Source organism: Orbicella faveolata, unplaced genomic scaffold (assembly GCF_042242905.1).
Source record: "Orbicella faveolata isolate gen_17 unplaced genomic scaffold, um_ofav_v1 contig_2, whole genome shotgun sequence".
Lineage (NCBI taxonomy): Eukaryota > Metazoa > Cnidaria > Anthozoa > Scleractinia > Merulinidae > Orbicella > Orbicella faveolata.
Window position 1 is genome coordinate 20,177,501 of NW_028301547.1, and position 17,500 is coordinate 20,195,000.

The 17,500-nt window shown below is 39.0% G+C and overlaps 1 protein-coding gene across 1 annotated transcript; it reads left to right on the plus strand.

Moving 5' to 3' along the window:
• The first annotated feature begins 5,074 nt into the window (after positions 1–5,074).
• On the plus strand, positions 5,075–7,671 carry LOC110048540 (neuropeptide FF receptor 1-like). The gene has a single exon (XM_020754302.2). It carries the CDS (start codon positions 5,526–5,528, stop codon positions 6,561–6,563), a length of 1,038 nt encoding a protein of 345 aa, XP_020609961.1. The 5' UTR covers positions 5,075–5,525; the 3' UTR covers positions 6,564–7,671.
• Positions 7,672–17,500: the final 9,829 nt, after the last annotated feature.

The following is a 17,500-nucleotide window of genomic DNA, read 5'->3' on the forward strand; positions in this document are numbered from 1 at the left end:
CAGAATATTGGAACTCAAATTAAACTTGCCCATTTTCACAAAGAAATGTACTCCAGGGAGGCAATTACTTTCTCCTGTCTTTGATGGCAGCTGAATACGTTAAATTACACGCAGTTCATGATACAATCGGAGATTCAAGAGAAAACTCAGCCAGCGACAGTGTAGGATCGAGCAAATAGGAAAAAAAAAAAGAATTGAAAAAAAAGGTAAGTGTTAAACGTATATTAAATTCTTTCCTAGTAAGTAAGTAAACCTTTATTTTTTTAATGACGTCTTCAATGTAACTCGTTCAGCTCTATAAATAAAATTGCTATCAAAAGAGGCCCTGCTAAAAATAAGAAAACAAAAATTTATAAACGTTACAACATGCTATACGAGAAACAGGAATAACAAGCTCACGAACCTTTGTTTTGTTCAGGATTTTGTCCAAAATAACAAACAAATTCAATTAGAAACATCCTTTTAGAAACATCCTTTTACAATTTGTCCTGTAGTGACAATATTTTTATCTGAAAAATGGGTTGATATTTCGTCTATCAGGAAAAGAAATATTGAACTTCCTCATTTTATCTAATTAGTGCTGCTCTCTAATTGTGCGTCACAGGAGAGACAGGATATTTGATATTGTGAGGTATGTAAAAAGAAATGAGAGATATTCAAATTCTGTTGAACTTACGAATTACAGAATATATATCTTAAGCTAACAAACACACTGCGGTGCAAAAATTTCATCTATCAGAAGGAGTAGAGGCCTTTACTTGTCAACATGATGCACTACCTGTGAAAGCTGGTGAGCGCTTGAGAGCAGGGTCGTCTACACGGACGAAAATCATTTTTACTGAATAATAAAATACGTCCAGCCACCATCAAACCAATGTTTATTGGTTAATTATGTGAGAACCTTAATAAAGTCCACTGCTATGAACACATTTTTAAACCAGTCATTGTAAATGTTATCGTAAAATGGTAATCTCACTCTTAAAAAAACGCGAATTTTCAGTTGTAATTTTGAAAGTCTACATGCACATGGAATTTGCAAAGATTATTGACTCAAAAATCTCGTGCATAGCCATATGCTTCAGTTGCCGTGTTACATTAATGCAATTTTACAGCATTCAATTAACTGCGTTTTTTGACATTCTTAAAATATCAACTCTCGAGCTCGCTACTGATTCTTTTAAATTCCTTGTAATATTGGTTGAATTTTTTTCTTTTTCAGAGAACGTCCCTAGATGAATATTGGGTCTACTCCCTTAAAATTTTACCTGTCTGTTGAAATTCATCAACACATTATTACCACACAAAGATGGTTTCTAAAATTTTATCGAGCTGCTAAACCTAATCTTAGATTTGTCAAGCCAAAATTACAGGTGTTGAAAAAAGTTTAGTTGGTTTTCGGGTCCACGAGATCGAAAACGGAAATTTTAGTGTTAGTTCCGTCTTCCTGTATGTGTACGTGCGGTCCACAGACCCATCGTCACCTGTCTTTGATTGCCAGGCTGTGATGCAACTCTATTACGAATATATATAACTCGTGATACGATCAAAACTTTAGACATCAGTTCAACCATCGAGGGAGCAGAGTCCTTCTGTGCAGATCATTTTGTAAGTATTTGAATTCCTTTGCAGTTTTGTGCTTCAATATTTTCAATTTTAAAATTCTTTTGAAATGTTTAGGATAAACAAAAAACAACAAATCCAGTCAAAATCCCACAAGCACCACCTTGTATTGACAACTTTTCACTTTTTTCTGCCTGTAGTGATCTCTAAACTAAGTCAATTTTCTTGTTATAAGCATGTTTTACTTTCTCTAATTGTCCTTGTGTGTGTACTTTTTCCGTATTTTTTCGTCGCTTTCGCCTTTTGGCGCCTTTTAGCCTTCTTTATCTATTTTTATCAAAAGATATATGTATCTATATATTTAGATAAACTGTCTTGCCAAAGACAGTTGTTTAGTCTCAGATATCTCCAAAAGCAGTCCTTTGCATAAGCTTTGTTGGCTTCTCTAAGCTTCCTTGCCTTATAGATTTGATATTTGTACATATATTTATTGTGTGGCAAATTAATAATAAAGGAAATCTAATGGAAATTATCAGTATTGGTAATAGTCTAAAATATGTGTCACAAGACGTTTTAGGCGGTTTGCAATGCAGATTACAGTACTGTCTTTATGCTTTAGCATAATTTTAGCTTCGTCACGAGAAAAGCTATCGAAACAGAAAATCTACTGGAATTGACGAACTTAAATGCTTAGGATTTTGTTCAACATAGCAAACACAAGAATCCATCTTGCAGAGACAATTTGTTACATCAGCGTGGACATTGAACGACTGCTCTTACCGATAAAAAACTTCAATCCCTGTTTCGTTACAACTTTAGTCTTCTCTGGAATCGGCATTAGTGGTAAATTATCTACAGTTCTCAAATGCATTAATAATTCATCACGTTAAAACAAAGAAACCACGACCGTGAAGGAGGTTTGGATACCCGGTCTTAATTAGCATAGATTTTGACGATTTTACTTCTCCGTTTACTCCTTAGTTTTTGTTTCGATTGAGAAGATATATCAAACACTCGAGACAGTGTTTCATCAGCTATCCAAACACCTCGAATTTCGTCAAAAATACTCCGCTGCGCGTCGTATTTTCAACTCCTTTCTCAGTGTTTGGATATCCCGATGAAACACTGTCTCTCGTGTTTGATATATTACTCAAACTACGCTATTTCGAACTCTGACAGAAATAAAAAAAATAGTTCAAAATAGCGGGAAGTTCGAAATAACCGAGTTCGAGATAGCCGATAGTAAATAACTGAAATCAAAGGGAGCTACGAAGAAGTCGTGGATACATTGTCTACAAGATGAAGAGGTCTTCTTGGATCGGCTACTTTGTGCTTGACCGGGTTTTGAAGATAACAGGGTCACGATAAAAGTCAAAATAACTCTGCTCTTGAAGCACAATATATACAAGATTTTGTTTGTTGCGATTTAAACGTTTACCCCACTGTAGTTGATAATTTTTGAAATAACTTTTTGAAAGCCTCTTTGAAAGCTCAAGTAGTACATGTACAGTGTAACTAGGCAAGTAAACAAAAAATCAAATTACAGGCTGTTTATACAGACTGCTTATAAATTTTGAACAGAATATATTAATTTATTTTGATTGGCATTGGAAAATAATTGTTGTTTTTATATCGACTTGTACAGGTAGTGTTAATTAACTCATACAGTCTGTTGCACAATGAAGCCATTAAATGAGAGTTCACCATAATCACCAGTCCCAAATTGACATCCAGTCAGAGGAGTTGGTTATAACATGTGTAATATTAGTGAGTCAGCAGTGCATTTTGGGTCAAGGTAATTTGGTTGTGGTCCTTCTTCAGTTAACATTCGAGTGTTGCATTATCAAAAGCCTGTGTGTCACATGAAAATATATATGTCACGTGGTTTTGACAGTCATACTTTTAAGACAATCAGCTTGAGAGTGCCAAGAATATTTTGCGCAATTTTACTTTAGTGGGACACGGATATTACAAGGGATCCACTGTAATTGGCTAAGCTGTAGCGGTCTCCTGCCTAATAATAAAAATTTTATGTATATAAGTGTTTTAATTAGTTAGGCGAAGTTGAATAAATAAATAAAAGATGTTGCAAAAATTTGTTTATTTTATACTTTGGCAAACATAAACAATTTGATTTTAGCTAGCTGGTAAATGGGAATAGAGAAAAAAAGTATTTCTGCAAATACTATAAGAATCATTTCAAACAGTTTTCAGCATCCCTTCCAGAAAGGGCTATCTTGTAGTCAAACGTTCAACACACTACATGTGCTTTAATCGATGCCACGAAAATGTACAATTCAAACGATAGAGTGCGGTCATAAACGATGAAAGCGAAGAAAGCGAGGAAAAGCGAGCGGTTGCTACAAACAAAATAAATTACAAGTTATAAACGAATACAATAAAAGAAACAGAAATAACCAGCCAAAGGTAGACGATACTCACAAACGTTATATGACTAGGACGGTTAGGAACACGAAAGAGGAAAGCGGAAGGCTGTAAATAAACAAGATAACTGTAGCACCGCAATGAATATGCACAAATAATCTAGAAAAACGCATGTAAAAGGGAACTTAACAAAACAAAATTATGCCGAAAAACCTAACAGAATATTGATAACGTGAAAGCGAGATAAACGAAAAGAATGCGATGATCACTAAAAGAATGCACGTACAGGCGGAAAAAAATAACAAAAATTTAAATGCGGCGCCAACAGGCTACTTGAAAAGTTTGGCTGAAAATGATACTCTGCCATGAAATCCCCTGCTACATTTTGAACCAAAAAAGTTCAATTTTGTTTCGATTTTGAACCCAAAGTGAAGGGGATGTTTTTATTTACAATTATATAAGTTTTCTCCACGTAACCGTGCCCAGAAGGAGCGAGAAGGGACCTAACCAAATACCACATATTTACAAAAGCGAAACACATGAACCGTCAAAATGGCCACTCTTAACTTTAGCAATTCGTACCCAGGCTCTCCATGTTATCGGCCAAAAGTTTACATCTGAGTGAGTGACACATTTGCATATTTTGCCCCATCAGCAATAGTCGTTTCTACGCTTCGCGTATCAACGACCAAAAAGTAGTTGGCTGGGTTTTAGTAGCTAGGAGAAAACAAGGGGGCATTACATTTAGCTGTATAAACAAGTTAAAATTTCGTTTGCATTGCAAACCGTCCGTGTAAACGAAAAAAGTTTCTCTATCGTGCACCTTAGAAACGAGGATTTTTGATTGATTTTTCAAGAAATTTGGCATTTCCAGCCCAAAAGGAGTTTTTATTTATTAACATCTCATCTCGATTCAATCTGTCGGCTGGATATTTCTTATGTTGTTTGAACATGCAAGTATCATGAACAGCTGTTGTTAAGCACAAGTTGAACACAGAACAAACATTACATGTTCCTTGATGGACAGTACAGTAATATTTTGAGACAAATCCATTACTACGTGTAAGAGTGAGTAGTTTATATGCAGATATTATTCAGTTACCTAGGGCTGAGTAATGTTTAATTTAAACTCATCCGTCTTTTCAAAATATATTATGACGAACAAGGTGCAGACCAAGGGCGTAAAATCTACGTTGCGTTCTTAAGAAGCTTATATGCTGTTAATATTTTATGTCTTCAGGCCGAGTGATGTTTTAGGTAAAGCTTGCCCATCTTGTCAAGTGATATCAAGACTCACGAGGACGCAGAGTACAGGCGAAAAATCAGTTTACCTGACTTGAGCAGAAGCTACACTTTCGCGAAATATCATTGGCAAGACCTTCACCAGGATAACTTCAGTCATTAATCGACGCAAACTTGGAAAAAGATTGGCGCAAATCAGGGGCAAAATAGTGAAGTATTTCACAGAGTTTGAACAAGAGATCACAGTTGTCACCAGGCTCATTGAGAAGGTACCCCCGTCAAACTTCCCACAAAAGTGATTTTCGCTTTATTCAAGTTTGTTGGAATTGTAATTCACAATGCTCCAGGAAGCTTTCGTAAACAGTGTGAACTCAACTGACATCCGTGGCTCGACAGTTTTGCTCATTCGTTCGTACGAGGAAGCACGAATCACCTTCGCTGTGATTTTGTCGATTAATCTGCTCGTTATCGTGTTGGGAATAATCGTCAATGCGACCATTTGTTATGTGATGCTGCGAAAAAAACGCTATAAAAGAAACAGTTCAAATTTCTTCATTACGCATTTGTCCGTGGTGGAGCTGGTACATCGCCTACTTGTCTTCCCTTTAATGGTGTACTTTGTAGTTCCAGCGACGGGAATCAAAACGTTCCAGTGCAAAGCTATATCATTTTTCTCTAAGACCTCCGCCTCGGCCATATTTGTCAGCCTGGTTGTCATAGCCATCGATAGGCATCAAAAGATTGTCCACCCTTTACAGAGTTTGAAGTCAAAGGAAAATCCTTTCACCCTCGTTTTTCTCTGTTGGCTGTATGCTACCATCGTGTCGTGCCCTTTTGTTATTAGCATGGATAGCATTTCTGTTCTAAAAATCCCCGAAGCTCGAGGTATGGTCTGCGAAAATTGTGCTGACAAGAAACTTTGTGGTATTCCACAAAATCTACTGGGGCAGTCTTCGACCACGTTATATTTTGTCCTTGCATTTCTTGTTCCGTTGACCATCATTTTTGCGTTGTACGTTAAAGTCGCCATCTTCTTGCATCAGAGAGGCAAGAGTGGAATGATGAGCCAAGTGGTGGCAAAATCGAAATCTAACGCAGTACGCATGCTCACTATCACCGTATTTGGATATGCCCTCTCCCTAGGCCCCGCTGTCGTTCTCGCCATGTTGAGATCTTATGGCACTCTAAACAGTAAATCCTTCGACTGCCTATTACTGGTGAGCTGGATGGTCGACTTTGCCACATACACAAGCTCACTGGCAAATCCACTGATTTATGCGTATAACAACAGGGCTTTTAGACAGGAAATTAACCGTTTGTTTTGTAAAAGAGAAGGTCAAATATTTTATAATGCTAGATTCACAAAATCGACTTGAAATCTTTAACTGATCAAATTTGGCAAGATCCCTCATTACCTAGATGGCTGATAACGAACTAAAAACCAGAATGATAATTTATTCATCACAGGCTCCATTACGGGAGAGTTAGATGTATGTGAGTAGACTAAAACTCTCCGGCGAGACCTCCAGCGCTTTCGCCGGCTTTTGCTGAAATTAAATATTTGCGTAAAAGGAGGGGGTAGAGTGTTGTACCTCGTTTGTGCGCCCTGACGTTGAAGTGTTGAGGTGTAAAGTTTAAAAGAGCTACGACACGGTTTGCGCATCTTCAACAGTTTAGCCCAAAGTTTCAAGTTCGTCGTTCGTTATCCGGGTTATTCTTCTCCATCCTAAACCATCCTTGTTCCTTTATGGTTTATTATTATCTCCGTTGGTGTTTTTCTATGTTAGTAAGTTAGAATTTTCAGGTTTCCTTCAACCTAATACAACTTGGACACCTTAGGACCAAACCCTGATGTAACCAAGAATTCGATTCTTTGTGGCCGTAAACTGTTAATTTACAAGGAGAAATAAGTCTCTTATTTTGAATTAGTTTTTATTGAACATGTAGCGAGAATTTGGGCAATAAACCTAGAAAATAGAATTCTATATGTGCAATATTTTCACATGTAAAAAAAGCGATACAACCAATCACCGTCCATAGTAGAATTCCAAAGTTTTGCACCTCGTGAATAAAATTCCGTACGTTGCACTTTCTATGAAATAATCTATACATATGGAACATCGTATACACTGGAACAAAATTCCTCGAGCCGGGCGAGTTTCTCCTGTATCGGATCTGTGTTGATACTCTTGAGAATTTTTGCTCTCAGATTTTCAAATAGTCGCGTGTATATAAATGAATGACATTTAAATGGATAAAACAGTTCTCTAGAGAATATCACGCCGTCTGTACTGGGAAACCAAAGCACCCAAGCTAAAAAAGCCTGTTTTTACTTTGTAAAATAATCTGTAACAAAGTAATAAAATCATGATGATATATCGATCGAACCTTAGTTAAATGATTACTGGTTATTAACTCGTAACTGTAATGTATGAGAGAAATGTCCCCTCAGTTAGCGGAATAAAAAACTTACGGACAATTAAAGATAGTAGTGGTATGGGCTAGTCCAGTACGAATTTGACAGGTAGTGTCATGCAAATGAAAAAGTATTGTTATGGAAAGGAGTTCTATTGTTTTCTCGAGTTTGACGTATCCATGGTAACCAGAAGCCCCACCCCCTTTGACGTCATTAATCTCGTTTCCGTGTTGACCGAGTAAAAAGCCTGGTTTCTAACATAAACAAAGTAATCACGCAATTTTAAAGTTAACCATTAACTTTAATATCAAATGTTTCCCTAAAATTACAGGACAGAGCCGTGTGCAACTCCCTAGTGGATTGCGCTCAACTTATGAATGAAACTATTTACAAAAGTGTTTACAAATGGCACAACAGTTCAATCATGTCCACGTCCTCATTTGTTATTCTTTCATAGCCATAGGGATATGTTTTGAAGGTGTAGGGATCTATCACTCGTTTTTCGTACACAAGCTGGTACTTTTTCGTCTGAGAGACTGTGGTCAGTGAGTACTATTTGGAGTTTCGGACGATGTGATAAGGCTTGTAAATATCAGTTTGTCGCGTTTTCTCGAGAGGGCGTTGAATTTCGTCTAAAACATTTTGCCGCACACTTGATAATTTAACTGCTTGCTACCTTCACTGTTTAAAGAGATTCCCCTCACTTTGCATTCTTCTTTTTCTTTCTTCCTGAGGTAGCCATAATTTTTCGGTCCCGCGGACGCAAATTCAGTGATGAAGTCGTGTTCTCCCAACTCGTCCTTGAAATCACCGAGAAAGTCGTCAAGGGGAGGATTGTTTTCATGAGGTAAACTGGAAAAAATAACGCTGTCGGTGTCTGTGTACTGTACTCGTTCTTGTAGCATGTCCAGAGCTGCATACAAACGAAGTCGAGCCCAACATGTCGTGAAACAAGCGATGAAAATGTTGAGGTTTGGTGAGACAGGTTCGTCATTCGATTTCAGTTTATAGTGAATTTCAACGATGTCTTCAGACAATACACTCACGTAGCAAACGTCATTTGCATCACTTTCATGGAATGCACTGAACCTCATAGGATCTCCGAACTCTTTGATTGGAGTTTTGTTGGTGCGCTGGCCAAACTTCCCCCACATGGAATTTAACATCATTTTTGCAAGGCTACGTTTGCCGGGATTCTTTTCAATGTTGTTGCGATTGAGTTCGATGCCCTCTTTCGCTTTGTAGGATCTCAGATGTTCTTGCTGTTTGACGGGATCATCGCCTACATGAGCTGGCCAGCCGCTTGCCTCCTCTTTAATCTTTAACCATGTATTCACATAGTCTTTAAAGAGACCTTTCCTCGTTTCAGAAAAATGCCACACTTCGTGAATGAAAGTTATTTTGTAGCCCTTCTCAACGGCTTTGTTCTGTTCGGGGGTACACCATGTACCTGTAATTTGTCTTTCACTGTCGCTGTGACTGCAAACCCAGGACCGTTGTAGCATTGGTTTTTCCATCTCTTCCTGTACACAGGCTCTACATAGCGGGAATGTTAGTTTACCATTTTCACGCAGCGGAAGTACTGGATGAAACAGTTTTTCTGGAGGTAAGATTGTGACCTTGGCAATCCCGAAGTAATTTTGGATGTCTGTGTCTTCCGGCTGAAATATAATTTCAGGGTGGTCGACAGGATACTCAGCATTCTTATTAATGAACGGATAGAGAGATGTAAAATCATAGTAATGAATCTTCTCTCTGAGGCGATGTCAGCCAGATGATAGAGTTTGACAGCGTTTGTTCGTCCGCCGCAGAAGGCATCACGGGGATTTAGTGGCTCCACCAAATCGAGGCTGGCTACAAAGTTCCTGACGTCCTGCCTTTCTTCTTTCATTTTCCGCCAATCACACTCCCACATTTCGATGACGTTGTAACCTTTGTTACGCAAGAATTGTAGTTTCTCCTGGGTGCAGAGATACACATCGGCAGTGCAGCGGTGCTCTAATCTAAGGTGTGTTTCGGATCTGTTGGGATAGCATTTACGACAGCCATGCCAAAAGCAACCTTGAAATTCGTAGACGGTGTTCGTAGTTGCATCGTAGCCGTCCACGGTGTAGCGACTGTTGGGGATACGGTATTCCCCATCATTTCCAACATGTTGAATTCTCCCACTGATCTGACTTTGTTGCCACAGTAGATATTCCATGGCAACTTTCGACTGATTTGTTTTTAGTCGCCAACCGTGGAGAGGCTCGGAAGCAATTGTGTTGGCCTCCATTCGGTTTTGTTGCAAGTCTCGATTGCATGCCGAAGCTATAGTAATATGACTGAAGGGGTCAAACTTTGTCTCTTTTTCAAAGAGCCGTTTGAAAGTAAGGCATCCCTCCTTCAGTAATTTCACGTCCGACTCGCAATATTCCAGCAATTCTTTCTGGAAATCGAACACTACATTCTCAGCTCTTTCTTTATCATGCCATTTCTCGAAGTCTTTACGGCCGTTGACAGACATTGATTCAGGCATGTAAAATTCTTTCTCGGGAATCGGTTCCACGTAGTCTTGATTTTCAGGCGTGTTAAACAGGTGAGGAAAATAGCCCTTCTTTAACTCTGTCAATCCGAATGTCTTTGGAAATGCAGAAAGCGGCATTTGAAAAAATGACAGAGAGTCAATAAAGTTAATATTGTCAAAGGTTAATTGGAGAAGTTTAGCTCCATTTCTCTATTTGATTGAGGACCCTGTGTTGGCGATGATATTCCTCCGTGACGAAATAGGAGTCGTAGCCAGAAAAGTTATGGGCCAAAACAGTTACATTGCGCGTGTCTTCTTCAGTTAACGTATCCAGCCATTCCAAGAAATCGCGAATGCAATCTTCACCTTTGAAGTGGAGTGGACAATTATCATCCTCAGTTTCCGCTATTAAAAGATTAGGGATGTGTTTGCCAGTGTCTTGCATCGCCTCAATATCGAAGAAAACGAGAATGGGAGGCTTTTCATCATCATCATCATCATCATCATCATCATCATCATCATCATCATCATCATCATCATCATCATCTTCATCATCATTACCATTATCCTCTGCTTCGGCTTCGGTTAGTCGCTTGCGTTTTTTCTTTTTCTTTCTCTCCTTCTTTTTTTCTTTTTTCTCTTCGGTTAGCTCTTCCGGTGTTTTAGGTATCTGAATAAAGCATCGGTGGCTTGCGGCCTCTATGTACTCGTGGCAAGAGGGACAGTCTATGTAACCGCATTCATGTTCTTGTTGCTTCTTGAGACCCACCAACAACTTTTTACAGCTACGACATTTGCGGCGTTGACTGCAAACACTGATGTTTTTGGAGTCAGCGGTTTTTCCCTTGTAGGATTTCGTCAGATGATTTCGAAAACAAACATCACCATAAAACATCCGCTTACAGGATCCGCAGGGTGTAGCTGGTGGTTGATTACGACACCTGGCCTCTGTAAAGTCCTCACATCCCGTTTGTAAGCAGGAAGAACAATGATCAGGGTTGTTTTCACAGGCGTGTTGACCTTCGTTATTGTAGGGTTTGAGACACCTTGCGCAGAAATAACTGTTACCAAAGAACCCAGGTAACGTAGTGATCACATTGTAGTGTTCATTATCATACAACAGTACCAATTGTTTTTCCTGAGGCTTTCCAAAAGAAGTCACGCTATAACCTCGGGTAGCGTCCACAAGTAAGAGCTGATAATTGTTCAAGGACGGCGTCAATGCAAATCTAGTGAGTTCCTCGTAACCGCATTTTCCCATTTCTACATTAGCTTCTATATGCAGCTTGATTGCTTCACCTCTCTGGATAGAGAAACCTCTTCTGAAGCTGTTCCATTTAGGGTGATCATCCACTCTAGCTTTAGCTGTCACAATGGCGCGGGCGTAGCATAGTTCATCTTTGTTATCGATACTGATGACAGAACCTTTCAAACGTTTGAAAGTTTCTGGATTAGAATGTCCAGGTTTCAATTTTCGTTTCTGACCGCTACCGCGAGGAGATGTACGAACGTGTGTAAAAGATAATTGAAACGAATCATTCATTTCAAAGTTCTCGTTTGAGTTTAACACCTGTGACATTTGCTGCAGCAGACTGTCGACACGATCGCTACCATTTAACCATTCCCCCGCCAGTAACGCTCGATAAGCAGTTGACTAAGCGATTGCTGGTCCGCGTTCTCAATAGAACGAACAGCCGCCAAGAGTGGTTCATCAATCAAATTCATTGTTGATTTTGAGGACGCTGTCAAACTGAATTTTATGACGCTGCAGTTTTGATAATCGATAATCGATTTTGTGAATAATAAGTGCACGTCTCCACGTGCTCGAGCACAAAATTAAAAGAACTGGGGAAAGCATGTTGGACCATTGACTTTTATTAATGTGGTGGCTCCTAAAAGAGCCGTTTGGTTCTTACCTACATAAAGTCTGTAGGATTTTAAAAGGTGGCCATACCTTGCTTTCTCTGCTTCAAGAAGACGTGATAAGCTCTGGAGAACGGATACGCCGTAATGACGCGGAATTTGTCGCCGTACGATTCCTTCCATGAGAAATAAACGCAAATCTCGTCCGTGGGATAACCCCACGGACAGACTCCGATGACTTTCTTCATTTTGAATACGTACATGTAATAGTGGCCATGTCCCGTCTTGTAACCTTCTTCGACGATTTCATAATCGTCACCAGCGACGAAAGTTTTCCTTGCCAGAAAGGCCACAGTTGACGTTAAATTAAACGTCCGCAGGAATTTGGATGCACCGAAAGTCCACTGCAAAACTGCTGGGGTTTATCGATTGATGGCACACTACTGAGGCCATGCTGCGCAGACCCAGAAAAAAATTAGCAAATTTTGTTTTTTTATTTTACAAGAAGACACATGGCTTAAGGTTCCAGGCAGATAGTGCAACTGGCAAATAAGAAATCATCCTGGGCAATTTTAAACCAATTGTGCGTGTTCATTGTTTTTAAAAGTGCTTTCACGGCGTTGTTTGTATGAAGACGTGATTGATCATCTCAGTTATACGCACAACTTAAGCAGTTGTGAAATTAAAGCCTGAAAAAAAATTCAGACCAGAACGGGATTTGAATCCATGGCCTCTGCCATATCGGTGCAGTGCTCTACCAACTGAGCTATATATCAAGCCAATTGGGAACTGGCCACATTGTGAGTTTGAAATATACCCGTAGATATTGAAGAATACAAATGAATATATGAAATTCACATATTTGGACTGCGGAGAATGTTATGAAGACATGATTGATCATCAGGCTTTATTTAATTTCACAACTGCTTAAATTGTGTGTATAACTGCGATGATCAATCATGTCTACATATCCGATATTCCGTCCTTACCGAGCCTCTTCGTAGGCTACTCAGTCCTTTAATTCTCAACCAACTGCTGTGCGTGTACCTTTGATTAACATCCATACTTGTCTATATGGTAGTGTGACTTTAGATCACTTTTCCTTGCCTCCCCCTAACCTACACACATACAAATATACCATCATAATTAAAGTGACAAATACTGCAGTGTACAATGAAATGTCGTCTGTCTCACGATGCTGTCACCAATGACCCAATCGCCTGATGAAGACTAGCAGCGCGCATTCGAAACATCGCTATAACATCACAACTGATCACATCGTAAGAACAAGGATGATACTTTGGTACTACTAAATATTTAAGATGTGCCATTTTTAAACGTTAACTTTTTACACTTTTAATCTGGTACAAATTCATTTAAAAGCTTCATCACTAAAGCTGGAAGCATTTATTCGCAACTCCCTCTGCTTCTTTTTAACTTGCGTTTACTAGCGTTACAAAGAGAAATTTAGTCTGGAAAGTCGCTGACTTTCGCACACATTGCGTGCCTTCTCTTGCATGTCTGTAATTGGGCTAAAATATTCCCAATTTCTCGTGTTGACGAATTTGGAGACGATGTCTCACTAAGAGCCTGTCTAAGTTTTACGCAGGATGCCTGAAGGCATTACGCGTGATCAGTTTAATTCTTTGTGTACCGCTTCTTGGAATACACGGACACTGAAGCATAGATTCCCGTTAATTCATCCAGTGTTATCCTCCATTGAGTGCGCAAATTTCACCTGGAGCCGATTATAAGGTACTGTGTGTCCCTCAGTTGATGTCTCATTAAGCTAAACTAGCAGTCAGTTGTACTTTCTTGACGTTCATAGCATGTTTCGGAGATTCGGAGTTAATCAACTGATAAATTTTAAACTGTGACTGCTTACATTCTGATGTTGGCGTTCTTGCCAGGCAGTATAATTTATCAACGTTATTGTCAATGTATGTTACGAATTCTCTGAAGTTATTGTATGTAGTTCAATTCTTATGTCAAGGTAAGTGGCAACTTGAAAAAGACTAGTAACTTCATAATCAAAAAAGGCTGCGAAACGCGGGTTCAAAAATGCTTTCCACTTCTAGCAAAAGACTTAGCCAGTTTTGCATTTGTGCTGAAGCGAAAAAGAATGGGAAAACTGGGCAAATGTTTAGTTCAAAAGGATGAATTTATATGAAAGTCTCACGTTCTATCAGTTTTATCGAGCAGATAGTAAGTTTCGCCTACCGAAGTACTTTCACTTTTGATCTTACATAGTCATAATACATTGTTAACAAAAGCGTTCTGTGGGTCTTGTGTTCTTGCGTTCTTGTATCGAGCCTCGCTGATGCAAAACGTGTTAGGCAGCCAGACATCAGAAAATTACTCGAGAATTTGACAACTTCTCTGACTCACATATTGAGTTGGATCGACTTTTTTTCACTGGGTACATTTAGAAGACCGCCAAGTTCAGATTTTTGGAATTATAGTCACGATTGAAAATCGACTCAACAATTTCGATTTCGAGTCGTTTCACTTAAGCAACAATGAGCTGTCTGGTGACAGACCAATGTAATTATCTAGCCATGCATGTAGCTTATGGAGGTGCATTGTTTCGATGGACATAAGTGTTGCAAGGTATCCCGACGTGCCGAACAAACATCCCTTCGAGAGTGAGTAGCAATGCTTTCAGTCTCTGAATGATACGGAAACTGCGATTAGTACTGGCAATGTGGACCAGCCTGGTCCGAGTGCGACTTTAGTTTTAGGTTTTATGCAGGATGCCTGAAGGCGTTACTCGTAATCAGTTTGTTCCCCCGGGGGAGGTACTTTGGGAATTTCTGGGTGGGGATGTGCCGCTGGGACAATGGAACCCTTAGCCTATACCAGAGCTACTTCAGCTGAATTTTGCTACACTATACTAGAGTAAATTCCCCAAATCCCCCATCTATCGACACTGTTGAGGCTGATTTGCGTAAATTTAAACTTGCTGATCTGATTTTTTTTTTTTATATTTTTGAGTGGCAATTCCTGGTTTCCTTAGTCTAGATAAAATCTTCAACCAACTAGTCAGTTTTGTGAAAAATGATACCCTATTCTAGACCCAAACGCTCTGATTTATATACCCTATCCTAGAGTAAACTGCTTGAAAACCATACCCTTCACAGCGGCACATACCTATATAGCCCGTATATGGCAGTGTCCCCCCCCCCCCCCCCGGGTTTGTTCCATTCGTTATGCACGACGTACAATCTGCTTTCCATAGATTCCGTCAAGTCATGTAGTTTTATCGTGAATTGGGTGCGCAGGTTTGACCTGGAGTGGATTAAGGTACCGTATATCTCTCATTTGATGTCTCATAAAGACAAATTAGCGGTAAATTGCTCTTTTTCCCGACTTTCTTGACGTTAATTTACACCATGGTTAAGAGGTTCGGAGTTAATCAAGTGATCAATAAGCAACTATTCTTTACACTTGTTGGCGTTCTTCCAATCCGTAGATACACGTACTGACTCCTTTGTAGTTATCGTATCTTGTTTAACAATTTGATCAAATTTAGAGACAACATGAAAAAGAATGGAACTTCATAATCAACTAATACTGCGTAATGCAGGTTTAGGAATGCTTTCCACGGCCAATGAATTCCATTCAAACGTCTCTAGTTTTGGCAGTGCCTTGAAGAGAAGGAGATTCCGAATTAAAATCTAGCGGCAGAGTTTTCGCCAGGAGCCGATCAAGTCGATCAAGGTACTGCATGTCGCTCAGTTGATGTCTCTTTGAGGTAAATCAACAGGCAATTGTACTTTTGCAGGGTTTCTTTATGTTTACACCTTGTTTAAGAGATGAGGAGTTAATCAACTGATCATTGAACAATCTAATGTTTACGGTCTGTTTTCAATGCTTGCGTTCTTTATCATCTTGCTGTAAATGTATGTTGTCGAATTCTCTGTGGTTATCATATGCAGTTTAATACTTTGATCAAGTTGAGTGACAATGAACTTGAAAAAGACTTGTGACTTCTCATAATTAATAGACCAACACTTATTGTGGAATGCGTCTATTGTGGAATGATTGCTATTACTGATATTATAGAGACTTTGCCAGTTGTTCAAAAGTCGTCATGAATTCGAGGAGAAGCAAAATTCGAATTCACAAAGCTAGAAAACTGGAAAATTTGGAAGGTTCTCAATTTACTTTATCAGGCGGATAGCATGGGTTGTAAGGTTTAACGTCAACCGAAGCACTTTCACTTTTGATTTTCTCATAATTATAATACATTGTTAAAAGAAGCATTCTGTGGATCTTGTGTTCTTGTGTTCTTGTATCGAGCCTGGCTGGTTAAAACGCTCACATGCAAGTCTTTAGCAGAGATCTATTATTTCGGACTTTTGTAACACTGATATAGCCCGTTGGAAAATGTGTATAAATTTGTAATGCCCAAGAAATGCATGCTCATTTAACCATGTTCAGTAATGAATGTCATATCTATTTCTCGTGATGATTTTTCACATTCTCCAAGAGAGACCTTATGCACTTTGTAGTAAGCTAAGGAAAGTCAAGAAAGTGGCAGAAGACCGTCAATTACGAGAATTCAGAAAATTACACAAAAATTTGATAACTTTCTTTGACTCTCATATTGAATTGGGTCGACTCTTTTCTGTAGTTGCATTGAGAAGAGCGTCCGTTGCAAATTAAAACATACCAACATCCAGTTCTAAGCTTTTTTTCGAGTTTTTCGATAGTAACGTGCACAACTGAACACATGCAGTATTTGGGAATTTGTTTGAACAATGCTGAGTTGTTTTGATGTGTCAGACCGTTGCAATTATCTAGACATGTTTGTGCGGCGCACTTCGAAAGTAGTTTAGATTATGGAGAATATAAAGAATATTCAGGTTAATTTGACCTATATTCGTTTTAAGAGTATTGAGGTGACGTTTGCAGTAAACAAGCAAAGATGTTAAATCCGTCACTGGTAGTGACAGGACCATTAAAGTATTGTTCAGGGTTTCTGATCAATCTGCGTGTCTAGATTTTTTGGCTGCGAGTCGAGAAAATGGTAGCCTTCTTCAGACTATAGACAACCTTCACAGTCCGGTTGTGGAAAAGAGGGTTTCATTAACCTTGGATTAGAGCTAATCTGTAGAAATCTCAAACCTAGGGTGAAATTTCGTTGTTCAAAGCAGGGTTTGTGGGTCGGTTTGTTATCCTTGGATAACTCGTGATATTAGCTTTCTGCGAGGTTAAGCTGGTGCCAGAGTGAAACGCACGCGTTTGATACCTTTCCTTAACTGAAATATTAATACTTTGTTACTGGCTGTGAGGCCCAAATCCTCCATGCCAGCAACCAAAAACTTCCCTTATATGCTGGTTACCTGTAGCTCATTATGCCAGAAATATCAGAATCAAATTTCAAAGAAATCAGTCCACATTTTTCAGATTTGTATACACGCACTTGAATTACTTGCGTCATCAATATTGGACACTTTTTCAAAATCGAAAATTGTAAAGTAACTTTTTTCCGCCTCATTTTAAGATCTCTTTTTTCTGGGTTG

Bases quoted from the DNA above. Each gene is read 5' to 3' on its own strand.
- LOC110048540 (XM_020754302.2), top strand. From the start codon at position 5,526: ATGCTCCAGGAAGCTTTCGTAAACAGTGTGAACTCAACTGACATCCGT.